General features: G+C 42.7%; 2 protein-coding genes across 2 annotated transcripts in view; one reads left to right on the top strand and one right to left on the bottom strand.

Annotated features, from left to right (window-relative positions):
• Positions 1–15: 15 nt before the first annotated feature.
• LOC126543844 (WD repeat-containing protein WRAP73-like) lies at positions 16–12,613 on the bottom strand. The gene is made up of 13 exons (XM_055062986.2): positions 12,450–12,613; positions 12,295–12,390; positions 12,140–12,196; positions 11,935–12,051; positions 11,213–11,389; positions 8,383–8,472; positions 8,165–8,299; positions 8,025–8,102; positions 7,038–7,104; positions 6,797–6,925; positions 5,964–6,047; positions 4,165–4,272; positions 16–539 (listed from the first exon to the last, which is right to left on the bottom strand). The coding sequence occupies exons 1-13, from the start codon at positions 12,516–12,518 to the stop codon at positions 436–438; spliced, it is 1,311 nt and encodes a 436-aa protein (XP_054918961.1). The 5' UTR covers positions 12,519–12,613; the 3' UTR covers positions 16–435.
• A 115-nt stretch (positions 12,614–12,728) lies between these two features.
• The window catches only part of LOC126547161 (thialysine N-epsilon-acetyltransferase-like), a 14,671-nt gene continuing 9,991 nt past the window's right edge, over positions 12,729–17,408 (top strand). The window contains exon 1 of the mRNA XM_050195042.2: positions 12,729–12,834. The gene's annotated coding sequence lies outside the window, so the exon portion shown is untranslated. The remainder of the gene's footprint in view (positions 12,835–17,408) is intronic.

The following is a 17,408-nucleotide window of genomic DNA, read 5'->3' as shown; positions in this document are numbered from 1 at the left end:
CTATGCTATCCTTTCTTTTTCTCCCACTTATAGTTCGATCCTTCGAGGCACTCAGCCGTATGAAATGTGCTTGTTGTTGGAAGTTTGGTAACTAGGTGTAGCGCTTGATGTGCGCAGGCAGATGTTTGTGGGGGGCCCTGATCCTCCTTCTTTGACGCCACTCGCGATTCTCCCACGCATCATCGCTTTTGTGTTTTGTTAATGGACTACTTGTTGAGCCTAACACTTTTTTGGTGGCTGGTGTAAAAGTGGTCGTCTTCCTGTTCTTGCGCTGCTAAGCAAACTGAATGGGAGGTGTGTACATTAAAGAAGCGGAAAGGTGCATATTAAGAAGAAAAAAAATCACAGATGTTACAATAAAAGGCTTATATTCATATAAAACTTGTTGTCTCGTCTTCTTTCTTTGTGAGTGAAGTATGCTGGACTTCTTTCCAGTCAGTCTAAGTGACTGAGGCTGCAAAGCGCAGCTGCATCTTGTCCATGGACTACAAGGCTTTTCCGTTGGGGATTCCACTGGCAACTCCTGATGTGGAAAGGCCCTGAAAGGCAGAAAAGTCAAGCAGAACCTCGACAGGCTTCCGCATGCGTGATGCGGAAGTTGTGGGTTTGGCTCCCCCTGGCAATAAGTTATCTTTTCATTCACTTCTCTTTATATTCTACATTTCAATTTCAACCACACCTTGTTTCCCCGACGCTTTCCTTGGCTTCATATAGTCATGATTAACTAAATAGAGCCCCTCGGTTCCCCTGCTTCTCTTTCACCTAGCTTGAGACACAATGGCGATACCGCACGGAAGTGGCATATCCTGTGCTGCTGTGTAACCTTGGCGACAGCTAATGAGGTGTGCTGAAGAAAGGGGGGGAGGGGGCTAATTTCTGAGACTACTGTTAAAAGGTATTTCATCCCAGATATAGGGCTCTGACCCTCGCAGGAGAATGCATGCTACATACATGTTAACTGCCCTACACACTTTGCTTGCTCAAACCTGCCTAGATTTTTTTTTTCTTTTGAGAATTGACGGGAAATAAGGTGTAGGCACTCGTGTTCTCTCGAGGAATGCCCTTGGGGTACACAGCCTGTGGTACGTACAAATTTTTTGGTAACTAACTACACACGGGATTTTGATCAGACTTGTACATGTTACAGAAAGAAAGCAACCAATTACAGCAGACTTCTGTTAATTCAATGTCTGTTAATTTGCTTTTCCAATTAAATTGATCTCGACTGAAGGTACCGACCGGTGCTTACGCATGTCCATGGGCCCCAACTTTAGTTATTTTAACCCTAAAAGTAGTGTTTGCTGGATAATTCAAGCTTGGCCAGTCACCATGCGATGATCACCATATGGTGATCAATCACCATGTGGTGACGCCAGTAGTGAACCCTTTACTGGCAACGTCCATCTCGGCAGAACTTTGGGGACGCCGAAAGCGTTGAACATGCGTCATCTCCCGTCGAGAACTGCTTTTTTTCTACCTGCTATAAGAAGATTTTTCATGCAATAACAGTAGCTCACAATGTTCGATTACGGAATTTGCCCCCGTTTGTAACGCACGACTTTTTTTCTTCCCCAAGAAAATTAAGCTGAAAATAGTTTTCGCATCCTTTGCCACATAACACGGCTGTATAGCGACGAAGCTGACTTCAGGAAATCGCTCGCCAGTGTGCATTACATATTGGACATCTGCCAAATTTTCTTGCTGAAAAATCGGGTGCACGTTAGATTTCTACTTTGTTTAAATGTTATCTCTGCGGTTGTTTTCTACCCGAGATGCACAGAAAGCGGGCGCACGTTTGATTCTGGGGCGTGTTTGGATCAGCCAAATAATACCCAATTAATCATCGGTGTATTTTGAAATTTTTTTCTTCATCTTGTTTATTTCGACCCACTGCATAATTCGACCAATTTCGTCGGTCCCGTCAAAGTTGAACTAACGAAAATAAACTGTCCAATTACAATTACTCCTTCCAAAAATGTAACTGATTATGGTTACTAATTACTGCCCCACTAAAGTACTTAGCAATTACTGAAATGTAATAGATTATTTTAACGTTACTTTCTTCCCTATCTTTATTGACATTCCACAACTAGAATTAGCTGGCCTCACTCTTTCAATGCGTTCCCTGCAGCCCTTCACACATTGCCTTTCGAAATTTTATTCGGTAATCTCTCGTTTTCTTGTGAACACACTTGCAGTGACAGTGAAAAGTTGCTCAATGCGCACGCTGGAGAGGAGGGCTGTGAAGTAATGTACAAAAACATTGCTCAAATGATTGTGGTTCCTCAGTGCTGCGACGCTCGTGTCTGGATTCTCTACGAAGCGCGGCACTTCATTGTTGCTGGGGCTAGGGGAAGGCGCTCACGACAGAACCAGCGAAAAACCTAAATATCACATTAGGCGATTTCCTAGCATCAATGTACGAAATGGCCAGCACTATCGAGCCATTTCAACCTGCCAGTCAACGTTTGGTGGACCTCCTTTCGGCATCCTTCGTTCGTTAGTCATTTAAACATAAACGACTAATTGGACACCAGCAAACGTCCACGTTCCTTGAAGAGGTGTCCAAGATTGTAATGTAATTTGATATAATGCTGCATATTATTCAGCCCCAGAAATACTGTTCGAGTGTTACAATCACAAAAAATGGTGTGTGTGAGTCACGTAACATCAAACAGACAAAACATATACGTTTACCTGCCAAAAGCTTCTGCATATTGCTGGAGAGCCATTTCAACTTGTCGGCCAACATTTAGTGGACAACCTTTCGGCTGCCTTCGCTCATTTGTAATTTAGACATAAACAACTAATTGTGATGGACAACAGCAGACATGCATGTTTCTTGAAAATGTTTCCAAGTTTGTGGTGTAATCTAATATAACGATACATATTATTCAGCTGTAGAAATACTGTTCGTGTATTACAATCATAAGAATAGGTGTATAGTCTAACCCGGATATATATCAAACCCACATATAACAAATTGTGGTATATAATGAACAGCAGTAAAATCTTGAAAACTTTTGTATAAAATTTTTATTCTAGATATCAAGTTACCTATATATAGAACTTTTTTTGTGATCCCCTTCAGATTCGACATATTCGGGCTCAACTGTCTACAAGACATGTAATATCAAATAGACAGAAACATATGCCTTTACCTGCCAAAAACTTCTGCATATATATGAGAGAAGTCATAGACATCACTAAGTGAGGAAGAATTCAGTAGCAGCCTTTACCTCCTACGGAGGCCGTCTATAAGAGCTTACAGGAGAGAGGAAGAGAAATTTATTATAAGAGAAAAGCTCGGAGGTCGGACCTCCAATAGAAGTGTGCAAAGCGTGTCATGTTCAGGTGATCTAAGCGTAGCTGCAGGACGCTGATTGTGGGAAGGAGGTAACCCACGTACACGTTTTCATCTCTTTAAACTCCATAGTTCCCACCAAATTTAAGTTCTCGAGGCTGCATTGACTGCCAGAGCTTGTTTCGTCAGTAATGTAACTGGTTAAACGTAATCAGTTACTGAAAAAAAGTGATTGAATTGCAGGGAGTATTACCGAGTGAACAAAGTAATTGTTAAATTACAAAGTTACCAGAAAACTTTGTTGACTACAATTTAAATAGGGACTGTACCCACGATTGATCACTTCCTAGGATACCTTTTCATGATATAATGCCTGATATAATGACACTTGCCTGTAGGAAAAGAATAAACGTGCGCAGGTTAGGACTGCATGATAAGAAGAAGTTAAAAAAGAAAAACATGGCTCGGTGTCCACCTTCTTGCGTTGGCTTACAGTTTTCTTATATTAACTATTTATCCCTGCTGCGGGATGAAGGACTCACAGTGGTCTCCAATAATACGTGATTTGTGTTGGCACAACAGTAACAGGCACATATCAGCATACTGGATAACTATGCAATGTGAAACTAATGCTATTTAATAACAGGTGTTCAACTCCTTTTGTCATAGCTGCTTTCACTGGCGTAGCTGATCAAAGCACAGACAGTGATATTCCCAAAGCACTTAAGTATAATTTTGTGAACGCAATGTAGGTTGCTGGCAATGCAGTATATTTTGATTGACTTTAGACTCACTTTTAAACTGTTAGTAATTACGTTAAGTTGCTTTCCACGAGTAGATGAACCATAAATTAGACATACCTTTGCAGGGCACTTCTAGCGTGAGTGCATTTGATGGTGTCCACAAGCAAAGGTGTTTTGCATTAGTGCAAATGGCAAGCCTGTCAGATTGGTGGTTCCAGGTAATGCCTGTGCGCATTTGAGCACGAACAAACAAAATTGCATTTTGTTAGTCTATGCAGGTACATTCTTCTAGAAGTCTCTGAGCATTTCGGTAGCAAATAAAGGACAGGTCGTACTGGTGGTGAAAACTCCACTTTAACATAGCACTACGCTCTCCCAATTTCTTTCGTGACCAAACTGTGAAGTTGATGCTGTTGCAAAATGCCAGACATTTTGAGTTCTTGAGCAATCCAAAGAAAAAAAATTGAGATAGCTTAAAACATTACACTTACAATACAGTTAATAGGTGGCCTTTGCCAAGTTAATGAGTTTTAGATGCAAGAAGAAATAACTTAAAAGTGAAATGTGGGATACTACACAACACTGAATTCCACACCGGCTCACCATGATGACTTAGATCAGGAAACGTTTGACCAGGGCTATTAATGTTGTTACTGATAGAAATAAACGATTATATGGCATTCGAGAATCAATAAATATTAGGCTCTGGTAAATTCTGTACACAGTTTTCACTGAATATGCTACAAAATTTGTAATGTCATACCACACAACGAAGTCACCAAGAAGCATAGTTTGGGCACACATTCATGAACAGAAAGCCAGGCTTTAGTTTTCTTCAGTCACAAGCAATATTCTCACTTAAAACAATCAAATGCCAGACAGACTTTGAAAACATAATCTAACACTAGCAAATTTGTTTGTTTTTCGTTTGGGTGCCTTTTGAATGATTTCAGTGTTTTTCTTTCTGCTCAAAAAAAAAAAAAAAGATACACAAACACAAAAATTTTTAGTTTGAATTATATTTCCAGGTGCAATGCAACTGTATTTTCTTTAATTATAATCGGTCCTATACACTAGCTGTGAAAAGCGCTTGCATAAACTCTTTAAATGAGACACAAGCTGGCCTTGCATAGAGAACAAACCTAGCAAATGCCAATGTGCACTCTTGGACTGGTGAAAAACAAGCACATGTGCTTGCAGATGCCATCACCACCTTTCCTTCATTCTTGAGTAATTCTTTTTTTTTTAGTGCACCAAACTTCTGCTCTTGGCCGTGCGCCTGTTCAGGTTGAGTTAACCTCTTCCATCTGTTTTCAGTGATTTCACAACATGGTCAGTTCTGGACTACTAATCTTGGAAAGGGATGATCAAGTAGCGAGAGAAAGCTCCACTTTGAAATCATGCATGGTTGTCTCACAAAAGATTATCAACATTTCACTACCTCTAAAAATTTGAAAAAAGAACTTCGACAGACAAGTTTCCTATGAGGCCCAACAGTTCTCGCTTGTTGAAGAGCAGTAAGGAACTCAAGCAACTGGATGCATATGGGTGCACAAATAAGAAGGCTTGCTTCTGCAATATCCATCATTCTGCAAGCTGTTGTATGATATCACAGTTTGTCTTCAATGTAAAAAGAGGACAAATGGTGAGAGAAGGTGAAGATATAAGTTTTTTTTCCTCACAATATCTTTTTTTCTTTCTTGGTAGAAGGCCTGCTAATTTTACCCTAGGCAGCACATGTGTACAACTATATTTTTGGTATCTTCAGCCCCCAATTTCTCAAAAAAGAAGAAGATCAGGTCATACGAGGTGAGTAGTATGCCTATGTTGTTGCTTCAAGGAACAGAAAGCTAAATGCAGTACAAAATGCAGAACCATATTCATGACCTTCGTGGGTTCGCAATGAAGTTACTTACAGGTTACAGGGTTCAGATGCACCAACACAGCAGCAACGACGAGTTTCTTGATGTCCAAGACGAAAACGACGTTTGGAAACATTGCTGCAATCGAAAAGTGAAAATTTCGTGGACAAACTGGCACCTTGCACAGTCACACAAATGCCGTATTGTTTCTTTTTAGCCTTCAGCTGTAGGACAGTAGCACCATTCCACCATAGCGTCGGCTGATGGGTGCTGCAATACCGAAAATCCTAGGCAAACTGGCCATAGTGTAGTTAAGAAGCTTTAAGGCCTGGACTATCTGGGTTTTTTTCACCCTACATGGGAACAGCACAGAAAGAGGTCAGTGCATGCTGCGTGTTTCGCCCGTCATTGTGCCGTGCTCTGCTGAGCTGACAAACTCACGCAGCACACAACGCATCTCTTCAAATGACTTAAGCAGCAAAAAAATCCAGATTTTCACTGGCATCTATGTTAAGGAGCAACTGATGGTGCTAAATGTCCCAAAAAGACACCAGGGATGTGGGAGACACCGTAATGCTGGGCTTCGGATTGATTTTTTTTTTCCAGGTGTTTTCGATGTGCACCCAAACTTGCTAAGAGAGCATTTCCGTATGCACTTTGCCCCCATTGGAGTGCAACCATAATGTGGTTGGGAACATGACCTGCAGCCTCGCTCTCAGTGTCAGCGGCAAAATACCTTAGCCATTCAGTTATCCTGGCAGCTGGTATTTCTGTTCTGAAAAGATTCTGTGGACAAGCTCTCAATATTTTATGGTGTGATTGTCATATTACTCAGTCAACTACTTCTTGTTTGAACTTCTTTCATTGCAGCTTTTCTGAGCACGGACCTGAGATTCGTGCTACATAGCTTTGACTTGCGCTGAGCTCAACGGCTGTTCTTCGTGACAACACATCCCCACTGTCAGTGGTGTTGATCAGGTCTTTAAGGCTCACCGGTCGAGTAGGCAGGACCTCATCTGTGATCAATCAGAGGCCAAAACAAGCACAGGTAATTAAAAAGAAAACTGGGCCAACTCAATAAATAGATACAAGCTTGTTTGCATTTTTCTTTCCTATTTGTACACTTACAGTAGCTCTCAATAGGTTTTGGAGTCTTCTTAATTGTTTGTTTCTTCTTGACCTCCTTATATACAATCTGTAAGGGAGACAGTTACAAGCATTGAAATACCACATGACAGTTCCTTAAATTTAGAAGGCGTAAACCAGCTCAGTTAGTGCGTGTACGCACTACAAAAGAGTGTGACGGCCATACGGTTGGAGGAGAACAGGGAAGTACAGCTGTGTGCTATCAACTCAGGTTTACTGATCGAAGAACAACAAAAATACAAGACTACTATAAGAACAGTAACTTTTCTTTTTTTTCCAGAGATAGAACAGAACACACTACTTAAAGTATCCTTCACAAGTGAATGTAGCCATTAGACATCCTGTGCATTCTTTTTTTTTTTCGGTCTTAGCACTTATTCATACTCTATTCCACATACCTAGGAGATGATACTATGGGAGCTACAATGTCTTTTTGCACACAGTGTGGTTGTAAAAAAATAGTGCAGTACCCATTAGAAGCAAGAAATACGAAAATGATACAAGAGAGGGCATGCAACACTTACTTAATAGATATTTGTGATATTCAAAGAAGTTATTGCACAGAGGCCTCACAGGTTTATTATTTTGATTATTATTGTTACATATTTAGACATGAAAGACAAACACATACTTAACAGAACTGGGGCGACTTCACAATAAAACATGCAGTAAGATACTCCTTTATGATTGCACCAGCTGTGAAGCCTTCACAGTGTTGCCAGCTAAGCCTGAACCAAGCACACAGTAACATCGACATAGACACTCTGGAACATACAGATTTATCATACAGATGGCATCGCAGTTCTAAACCATTTCACAATGAAAGACGTGGAGTGATATACCTTTATGATCACACTATATGCTCGCATACCTTACACAGTGCTCCCTGCTAAGTATGAAATGAAATGTTTAGCAAGAACACGAATACCACTAAACAGCAAGACGTCCCAAATATATGAGTTTACTTGCCATGTTGTCGTCTGTCAGGACTTCTGGAAGCATGTAGTCGAACAGCTGGCCCCAAGCAACTGTCTCCAGTAGCATAAGCTGCGACAAAACATAAGTTACCTTTGGTTTGCCCTGCCTAACTACAGCTGCAAGCTACTTACCTTGTCGTCAAAGCTCTCAAGCAGTAGCAGCTGCCCGCAGTGTGACCATGAGAGGGACTTGATACCCATAATCTCGTCATTAAGACCATATGAAGCAATCTGAATGCCAGTAGTGTTGTAAACATAGAGTTGAAACTATGGATGGAAAGTGGGAGGAATTAAATACTTCTATATATAAATACAAGACACAAGTAAAGACATAATGGTGCTGAACTTACTCCTGTCATTGGAGACTCCCATACGCAAAATATCTCAGCATTTGGAGCCCACAAGAGGCCAGAGAGGTCTCCAGTTGCCACTGGAAAATTCTGTTAAAATGTACCTAAGTTACTGCTTTATGCAAGTGAGCTCATTTTCGTTGTCCTTGAGTGGGCAAAATATCTCGGCATTTGGAGCCCACAAGCGGCAAGAGAGGTCTCCAGTTGCCACTAGAAAATTCTGTTAAAAAGTACCTAAGTTACTGCTTTATGCAAGTGAGCTCATTTTCGTTGTCCCTGAGTGGACTACGTCAGCCTGGCAACAGCCACTTGTGTCACCAGTTTACTTTGTGTAATAGTATACAGTGCTGAAACAGAATAGCGAGTTGGGCAAGTTGGTGGATATTCATTGTGGAAGGAATACTCAATGCAACAGGGCTAAATATGGACATGAAAAGAACACAACAACAACGCTGACTAGCAATTAAGTTAATTTGAAAAACCTAAGAACGAAAAAAAAATAAAATGGAACAATAGCCACGGTGGTGAAATGGCAGAGTGTCCATCTCATGCGGAGGAGGTACTAGGTTCGAATCCAGATGCCGCCGGAGAATCACCGGTTCTCTTCGAATAGGTGGAGATGTACATGAAATTGGTGTTCGTTCATTTATATGGATTCTCACTTCAAAATGGGGCCCTATAGAGATTTCTGAGGGTTTCTGGGTGCCCCTTGTCCCCACCAAAGCTTCCATGAAATAGTTGAGCAAACTACACGCACTAATACCATGTGGCAAAGGGCAAGCTGGCCAAATCGGCCATTGTCTGAATGTGCATCTTTTAGAAAATAAGATTTCACTTTCAGGCAGTGATACCTCAAATTTGGCCATTCACTGGAAAAATCGCGTGGCTGTCTGTCTCATCTAAAGAAGACAGTCATCGAATATAAACACGTGGATCAACGCACCAGGGAGGCAGCCGAAGCGTACCAAATAGAATTAGGAGACCACTGCATAAGCCATCTTTCTATCGTATTACTGAATAAAGAGTTTGATTAAGTAGTTGCAAAGAGATGACCAGTTCTATGTTGTGCATGCACCACGATCATTTGACTGATCCGTTTACGTCAGTATGTTTGTCCTCTTTTTTTATTAGTAAAATTAGTTGCTAGTCAATGCTATTATCTTCCTTTTCTGTCCGCATTTAATCCTGTTGCACTAACTATTATTTTCCTTTTAAATATACAATGCAATGGAGAGAGAGCACAGGGCAAAAAAATGATTGTACACACTGGCACTGTCTCGTTCAGTTATGGATGGGGTATTATTGCATGTGATGTATAACAAAGCACATTCCACTCAATAAGCATGCTGACACTCTTTACTGAGGACTGCAAAGGTTCTGAACAGTTTGTACGAATACTGGGTAGATGACATACCTTTCTGCAGCTAAGAACAGCAACTGTTTTAGTAAATGCGGACACATCTACTGACAGAAGCATTAAAGGGACACTAAAGCAAAACAATAAATTAGTTTAGACTAATGAAGCATTGTTTCAGAACCCTGCAGGCAGTCATATAAAAAACATAGTTTGGTTATTAGACGAGAAAATAAAGGTCGAAGTATCAGTATTTGAATTTTGCGCCGAACCCCAGCGCCGTTAAGTCAGGGTGATGTCAGGGATTACAAAGTATGTTTTCGCATTTGGGCCGCGTTGGCTGAATAAAGGTTCCCGAAACTTGCTATGTTTAATATTTGGTTCCCTTAGAACACAATGTAGCCAATCTGTACCACTATATATATTTAGTAGGCCCTAGAAAATGCCATCAAAATCCGAGAGGTCACAGCCCCCCAGGTGCGGGAACTTAAGTAGGCATCGCCACCCGTATTTCGTTCTTGCGATTTTTCTGGCTTACCAAACGTCTTATCGTTGTAAGAGTGGTGTTTTTGGTCTTGTAGAAAGGTAATTTACTGATACGGAAGAAACCATTTTTCACTTTAGTGTCCCTTTAAAGGCTCATTTAGGTGTTGTGCAATTTTTCAAACAGCATGCCAATATACTGCTTCTTTCTGAGTTCATCCTCATTTAAATATATTCCATTTCTGTGCTACAATATATTGCACATGCTTGTTACACAACCTTTTTGTGTAACAAGCATGTGCACGTTTTGTGCACATCTGTTACAGTGACCTATTGTGCAACATGCCAAACAGGTTTCTAAGGTCCCTTAGTGTTCATTGTAAGGAAGTCTAGTGAATATGTGAGAGCTCACTACCACGGCACAGTTATTGCATATTCCATGGTACAAATAAAAAAAATTACTTTATTCTGGCTATATAAGGTGTGCTCTGCCTTCCCTGCTAAAGCCACTAAAGCAAGTGATACATCAAATCAGGCAAAGATATTCTGTGTATTAGCAGCATATGTTTATGCTATTGCCTGCAATCAGTGATCAGAAAATGGCAAACAGAGAAAACTGTATGGTCAGAGCTTTAGTTAGGAAGTATATTTTTCAATAGTACACTGGGATGGAAATACAAACAGCACCACTGGTAGTGACTTTAAGTGACACTTCGTTCAGAACCAGGATTAGTTGTAATGTTCTTCTACTGTGCGACAGGTTTTGGTACTGAAAATCAAAATATCAGGAAGTTTGTGTAACTCTTGTGCTGCCTTTGTGCCAGCAGGTCAGAGTACAGTCCCACAGAACATGAAAAGAGGTCCATTTGATTGAGTGCAGCATTGCCAATTGAGCTCTCCAACTGTGTCTTGCGATTCTGGTGAAATGCATAACATTAAAACATACACGTAACAGCTAGCAAACCTGCTTGCAGTAAACTCCCTAACCCTTACCTGTTCGAGAGTCCATGTATTGCAATTGACGATGCTGACAAAGTCCTTGGCATCTTTTCGCTCAACTACAGCCAGATGTTCTCCGGATTGGCTGAATGATTGCAGTGACAAAGGAAACTTGGCTTGCTTCAGGTAAAGCACAGACTTGTCGACCAGGGACCAGACTGTCGTCCTAATCTAAAAGGACAGAAAAAAGGCAGAAGTGCGGCATCAGAGGTGAACCATGGTAAGACAGGCTGCCATGCAGCTCATCTAATCATAATAATAGCGATGCAGTCCATGGCAATAAAATTTAACCTCCCAACAAAACCACATAAGAAAGAAGAGCTAGGCAAATACACAGAGAATAGCCTTGAATTCAGAGTTATTACGCTCGAGACAGCAGCAGTCGGTTCCGTAATGTTTGTAAGGCGAGGGCTATGCTCGACACATGAACATTTTATGCGGCAAGGGCATGAAAAAAATGTACAATATATATATATATATATATATATATATATATATATATATATATATATATATGCATGCGTGTGTGTGTGTGTAAAGGTCTTGGAATAACAAGAACTTGGAACACGCAAGGTTATTGCAAGATTGCAACAGCACACAGAATAAACGAAAAATTACATGCCGACAGAAATTCACTAGTAAAAAAGAACTTGGAATATATATAATTAGGGAAACATGCTTTTCTATATGAAAGCACTAATTCAATACATGCTCACCTGAAAATCAGCTGTTGTTAAGATGTGCTGACTGTCGGGACTCCAGCATGCGCTGATGAGCCCTAGCGACCCTTCCGATATCCTGCACTTCCAAGCTGTATCCTCCGGGAACCACACCTATGGTTTCCAAGACGAATGACAGCAACATCGTAAAAATGCGCACTAAGTTCACGCCAATGGACTAATCCTTAATACATTTACTCACCTGCACTAACTTAGGCTTCAGCAACACGCACAACAAGAGTTTAGAGTCAGGAGACCACTGTTGAATGATCCGAAAAATGAAACTGTAAGCGCTCAAAACATTGAACACTGCACGCTACTATGCAAACAGTATGCGCGCGAAAGACAAACGTTTACCTCGATGGCGTCGACGATGTCAACATTAGAAAGTGTAGTTATCTCCTGGAACGTAGTGGAGTTGAAGATGGTCACTTTTGTTGTGCACGGGACAGCCTGTAAAGAAAGCAGTCAGTTGGCAAGCGGCGGTGCTAAATTACGTTGCGCTCGCGAACCAAGTGCTTTCCGCTTGGCGAGAAGGAGCTCAGCGCTGGAGACTCTTTCACAGCCCGGGAGAAGCTCATAATTCAGCAGATTCTCTGAGTAGCTAGCGGAGCTTTGAAAATCATCCCGGCGAAGAGGAGTTCGAAACAGGGACATTCGCGCTAGACGGGAATATTTCTCGTGGCGTCTATTTCGACGACGGACGTGATAATACGGGCATCGTTAATTTACCGCGTAATGATGCTATGCCGATGGCAGCAAAATAAACGTTTTGGCTGTGAGGCTCTACGCGTGACGGCTCACTTAACTGCTTACTTCCTCCTTTCCTGGCCCCTGAAGGCTTAGCGATAAAAGAGCGCACACTTCAGTACCTGGAACCCAGCTTTTACAGCTCCGGTGAGTGCCGAGACGGCAGGGGGATGGGAAGAGAACGTTACGAACGGCCGTGTGTCGCTTATGGCCCATTTGAATCCGCTGGTTCCACGTGGACAAATATTAATGGGTGCTGCAGCGTGTTTGCGAAGTGGCAATGGTTGAGAAACGGTAGTTTATGCGATTACACTCTTGACGTCGACCGCATTTAGGTTGTCACCTCAAATGCGCGCGCATGTGACAGCAGGTCGCTCGCGGGTGAACGCACATGTATGTACCACCAGTTTGGGCGAAACCGCGCGCAGTTTGGTTCGAACGAGCCAGCGCGATGTGGGCGTGGCGCACTACCAGCCTTGCTACCAGCGCTGGCGCTATTTCAGAACGGTAGAGAAAAAAGAAAATTCGCGAGTAATTTCGATGCTTTTGAAGCTATAACCTCTACGATTATATGAAAATAACGAAAATAATGGCAAAGAGTGGGTCGCAGCCTCGTTCCTTACGGACGGCGCGTATACGTATGCGCGGGTGTTTATGAAACTTTGTAAGGAACAGGAAGAAAGGAAACAAATTAGCTGCCGGCATCACTGAAGCTGTCCAGCTCCAGCGGCTGACACTTGAACGGCGGCTAGCAGAGTGAAGTGGTTATAGAATAGAATTACACGAAAGGGATATGATAGCTGAAATTAGATGGATACGATAAGAGGCTGTCTAGATTCTACAGGCCCGCAAATACACGCAATATTGCCGCGCGACTGGCCGCTCAAGGCACCTTGCGTGTATTCGCGGGCTTCTGTCAGGCTCGGGAAAAAAACACTTATGTAGCACGTATCGAGCAAAAGAAGTAGTATCGGGAGTTTTTCATGTTGCCCTTCAATTTTCTCATTGACAGTTTTAATCTAATTAAAATATTTGAGTATATGATTTATTACTTAGGTGCAACTATGTTATTAGGCGGAATGAAAGAAATCAATAATTTGAGTATCTCCAAGCGACGCGTCAAACAACGTTAGCTTGATTCTGTCCAGCCACGTGGCATTTGCATATTTTTGAAGTTTGGATAAAATTACGTAGGACACCCTGTGTACATAAGGTTCCTGATTAGGTCAGATTGTTCAAGCGCAGTTCGCCTTTTATTTCTTTCTTTCTTTCTCTTTTTTTTTTTTGCAACATCACATATCGTTTGTAGCACGTACGCCGTTATGAAGTCACGTGCTGTTTATGGAGAAGCCGTGGTGCGAGCGCTGCGAGAAGCAGTAAGGATAACGAAAGTAAGTGAAAATCGTAGGGTTAAGTGGTGAATGAACACTTACTAAAATCTAAAGTATTTGCATAGAGCTCAGAACAATCAGTGAAACAAATGTGTGTGTTAAAATTTGTCTTCGTGAGATTAATATATCTCGCAGTAGATACGATATTAATTAATATTAATTTTTAGATAACCAATACCGAAGATGAACTGCGAGCGTTGAATTCAACCTCTTTTTTAATTTTCCTTGGGTTTCCGCTACAGGTACGTGTTATATAATTAAAATCAATTTTTAGATAACGAAATAGGCGTACTGGGAACATAAAATTCGGGAGCATAAAATAAAAGTAAAGTTGAATTTAATGTTTGCCTTTGGTTAACTAAAAACTAACTTTAATTTAGTATACCAATTTTTTTCATTCACACGTTTCTTGGAACTTTGCTTCCGTCATACACCACATCAATGTCGCCACTTATACGACATAGATTACTTCAAGAGATCTAGGGACATGCACAACAAGTTAACTGTCAAATTTACTCATTAACATAATTCACTATTTAACTTCTCACATACTTAGTGGCTTTGGTGTTGCGCTGCTAAGCACGAGGTCCCGGCCCCGGCGGCCGCATTTCGTTGGGGGCGAAATGCAAAAAACATCCGTGGTACTTAGATTTACGTGCACGTCAAAGAATCCGAGGTGGTCAAAATTATTCCGGTGTCTCCCACTACGGCGCGCCTCATAATCAAATCGTGGTTCTGGCACGTAATACCCCGTATTTTTTTATTTATTTGCAAAATGCAGAGTGTTGCATAAGAATAAGAGCAATCTTGTTTCTTGCCGGCGCTGTGCAAATATTCGTGCTGTTCCAACAGCTTTGACCTAAGATTGATCCGACATATTTCGCGCCTTCTTTTTATAATGAAAGACACGCTTTGCATGCAGCTGGACGACAGAGCATGCGCAGAAAAAAGAAGTATTGGGAACATATGGACTCGATCGTCATGTATGCGCAAAACGCCAGCAGAGCCCTGCAGTTTTTAAGCACGACTGAGCTCAGCGACCGCTTCTAAATGCTTGGGGAACGCTGTTATGTGTGTGCGCACGCGCATCGCTTGTTCTTCCTTTTTCGGTCCGCTTCCTTCTCCCCCAATTGCAGGGTAGCAAACCAGGCGCAACTTGGTTAACCTCACTGCCTTTGCTTCGCTTTATTTCTCTCTTTAGTACCTAATGCTGTTGAAACAAGTTACAAAGGCAGCAGGCTTTGTTACATCAGTACCTCCTTAACTATATATGCTTTCTATGGGATCAGCCGTGCAGTTTTCCACGTCATCGTCATCGCTGGCGCAGCTAGTGGTTTATGTCATTGCTGGCGTAGGCCCTGGAGGGAGGGGGATACTGCCCCGCAAAGGCCAACCCCCCTCTAATATAAGAATTAAGCGTTGGTTTCGCAATATACAACATCCGTAACAGCAGCAACAACAACAATGAATTCGCTGGCGAAATGAGCCGCTAGCTTCTTGCCGCAAACGCAAAGTACACTACGAGAGTGCATGCTCCCCAGAAGGGAAATCGGTATGGGTAACCGGTTCGGGTAGAAGGTGTGCCGTGGAAACGAGATTTTTCGGGATACAAAGATGGAGCGAGGGCTGGAGGAAACGAAAAAGTGGGCGGGCTGTCAAGTGTAGAAGAAGAGTGGATTTGAAACATATGTGTGTCGTAGGGATAATATACATAGTATGCACGTGACGTCACATCCGCTGCTGTCGTCTGCTTCCGCTACCTTCCGCCATCTTGGGGAACCTTATCAACAGGCGCGCGCATAGGCCTATAGGTTCCCCAACATGGCGCCGCCGTAAGCCGGAAGTCGCGGAGTATTCTTGAATGACGTACGTGCATACTATGAAGAAGATCACTATAACACTTGCTTCTGCAAATCGGTCATGCTTTTGGTACCCAGGGGGTGTCTGCGCTACATGACTTCATGGTATAGTAATAACAGTACGCTGGCTCGCTCCATTCTTGCGATCGCTGTGGTTACCACAAGGGAGCGCAGCGAGAAGAAACGTGCGCAGCGCTCTTCTTTATTATCTTTTACAGCGTAGCAGTCAGCCTCTAGTTGGTCGGCATTTTTCGTGTCCGCGTCGGTTAGAAAAAATGGGGGCCGATCCCTGTGGCAGTGCAGGGCCAGGAGGCCACTCGTACCCCCGCAAAGCAGAGGCTTCAAGCACTCAGCAAAGTGAAGCGAACAGTGCACTGTTGCGCCCCAAACGGGCCGTGCGCATTGTTTGGGTGCTTTCCCCGGGGAAGCCTCCTTCGTCAGCACCCGCCTATCTGGCGACGGGGCCCGACGACGGCCGTGACAGGCAAACAAGCGGCTCACTTGGAAGCGACAGCATCCTCCGCCCTCCGTGGAAGCGGTAACGTGCGCCAAGGGTAATCTCCTGACCCTGACAAGATGACCGTCGTGGAGAGCAAGGAACCCAGTCGACGACTTTCGTGGAGGTAGTAGCGTGAACTGTTTCGTGGAAGGAGCGCGAACGAAATCTGTTTCCGGATAGCCTCGTCCTTCCTTCGAAGGTTGTATATCGGAGGCGGACTTCTGTGAACTGTACGACCCCTCTGATTGGCCGTTACAGGGTAGTCGAGTTTCCTTCGGGTAGGGAACTAGGGAAGACGAACGGCTTAAGAAGGACCTCTCGAGTGGGACTGAGAGAGCTCTGATTAGAATCTGACTACTTATTTCAATACGTAAATAAACATTTTTCTTTCGCTCCTACTTCCGGACGCACTCATCCCTTTGCATGGAGGATATCTGGCCTTAACGCTACCCCGGGGCGCAACAGCATATACATTCTTTGGAATCACGCATACAACATACAGAACAGCGTTCGCTTCAATAACGAACAAGCACAAAACAAGCATTCTAACCACATAATTGGTGCTAAGGCCCTCTTGATGACAATTCGAAGTGAGTAGCGCTCCCTGCATACATGTAAATATTAATGTTACGCAAGTTGCCGCGGCGATGGCAGCTTGCGACGGGGGGAGTGACGTCCGTAGCCTTTCGTATATAAGAGAACCAGCCTACCAACTGATTTCAATGTTGCAGCACCGCTGTGGCGTGCGGCATGCTGTCAAAATCGACATTACTCCCATTACTCTAAATTACCATTACTCGAAAGCCATAAAGCCATGGCATATACCCTCCTCAACAGTTGTAGCGGTGGTTTTCAACAGCTTCGCTGCACTTTTGCAGACCCAGGATAGCGAGTCAATTTTTTTTTTTCTATGAGCAAGGCCTTAGTGTTACACGACGTCAGCAAATTCGCTTTATGGCATGACGTCCCGAT

Source organism: Dermacentor andersoni, chromosome 3 (genome assembly GCF_023375885.2).
Source record: "Dermacentor andersoni chromosome 3, qqDerAnde1_hic_scaffold, whole genome shotgun sequence".
NCBI lineage: Eukaryota > Metazoa > Arthropoda > Arachnida > Ixodida > Ixodidae > Dermacentor > Dermacentor andersoni.
The sequence above is the reverse complement of the archived record's forward strand: the minus strand, read 5'-3'. Positions and strand labels throughout refer to the sequence as shown.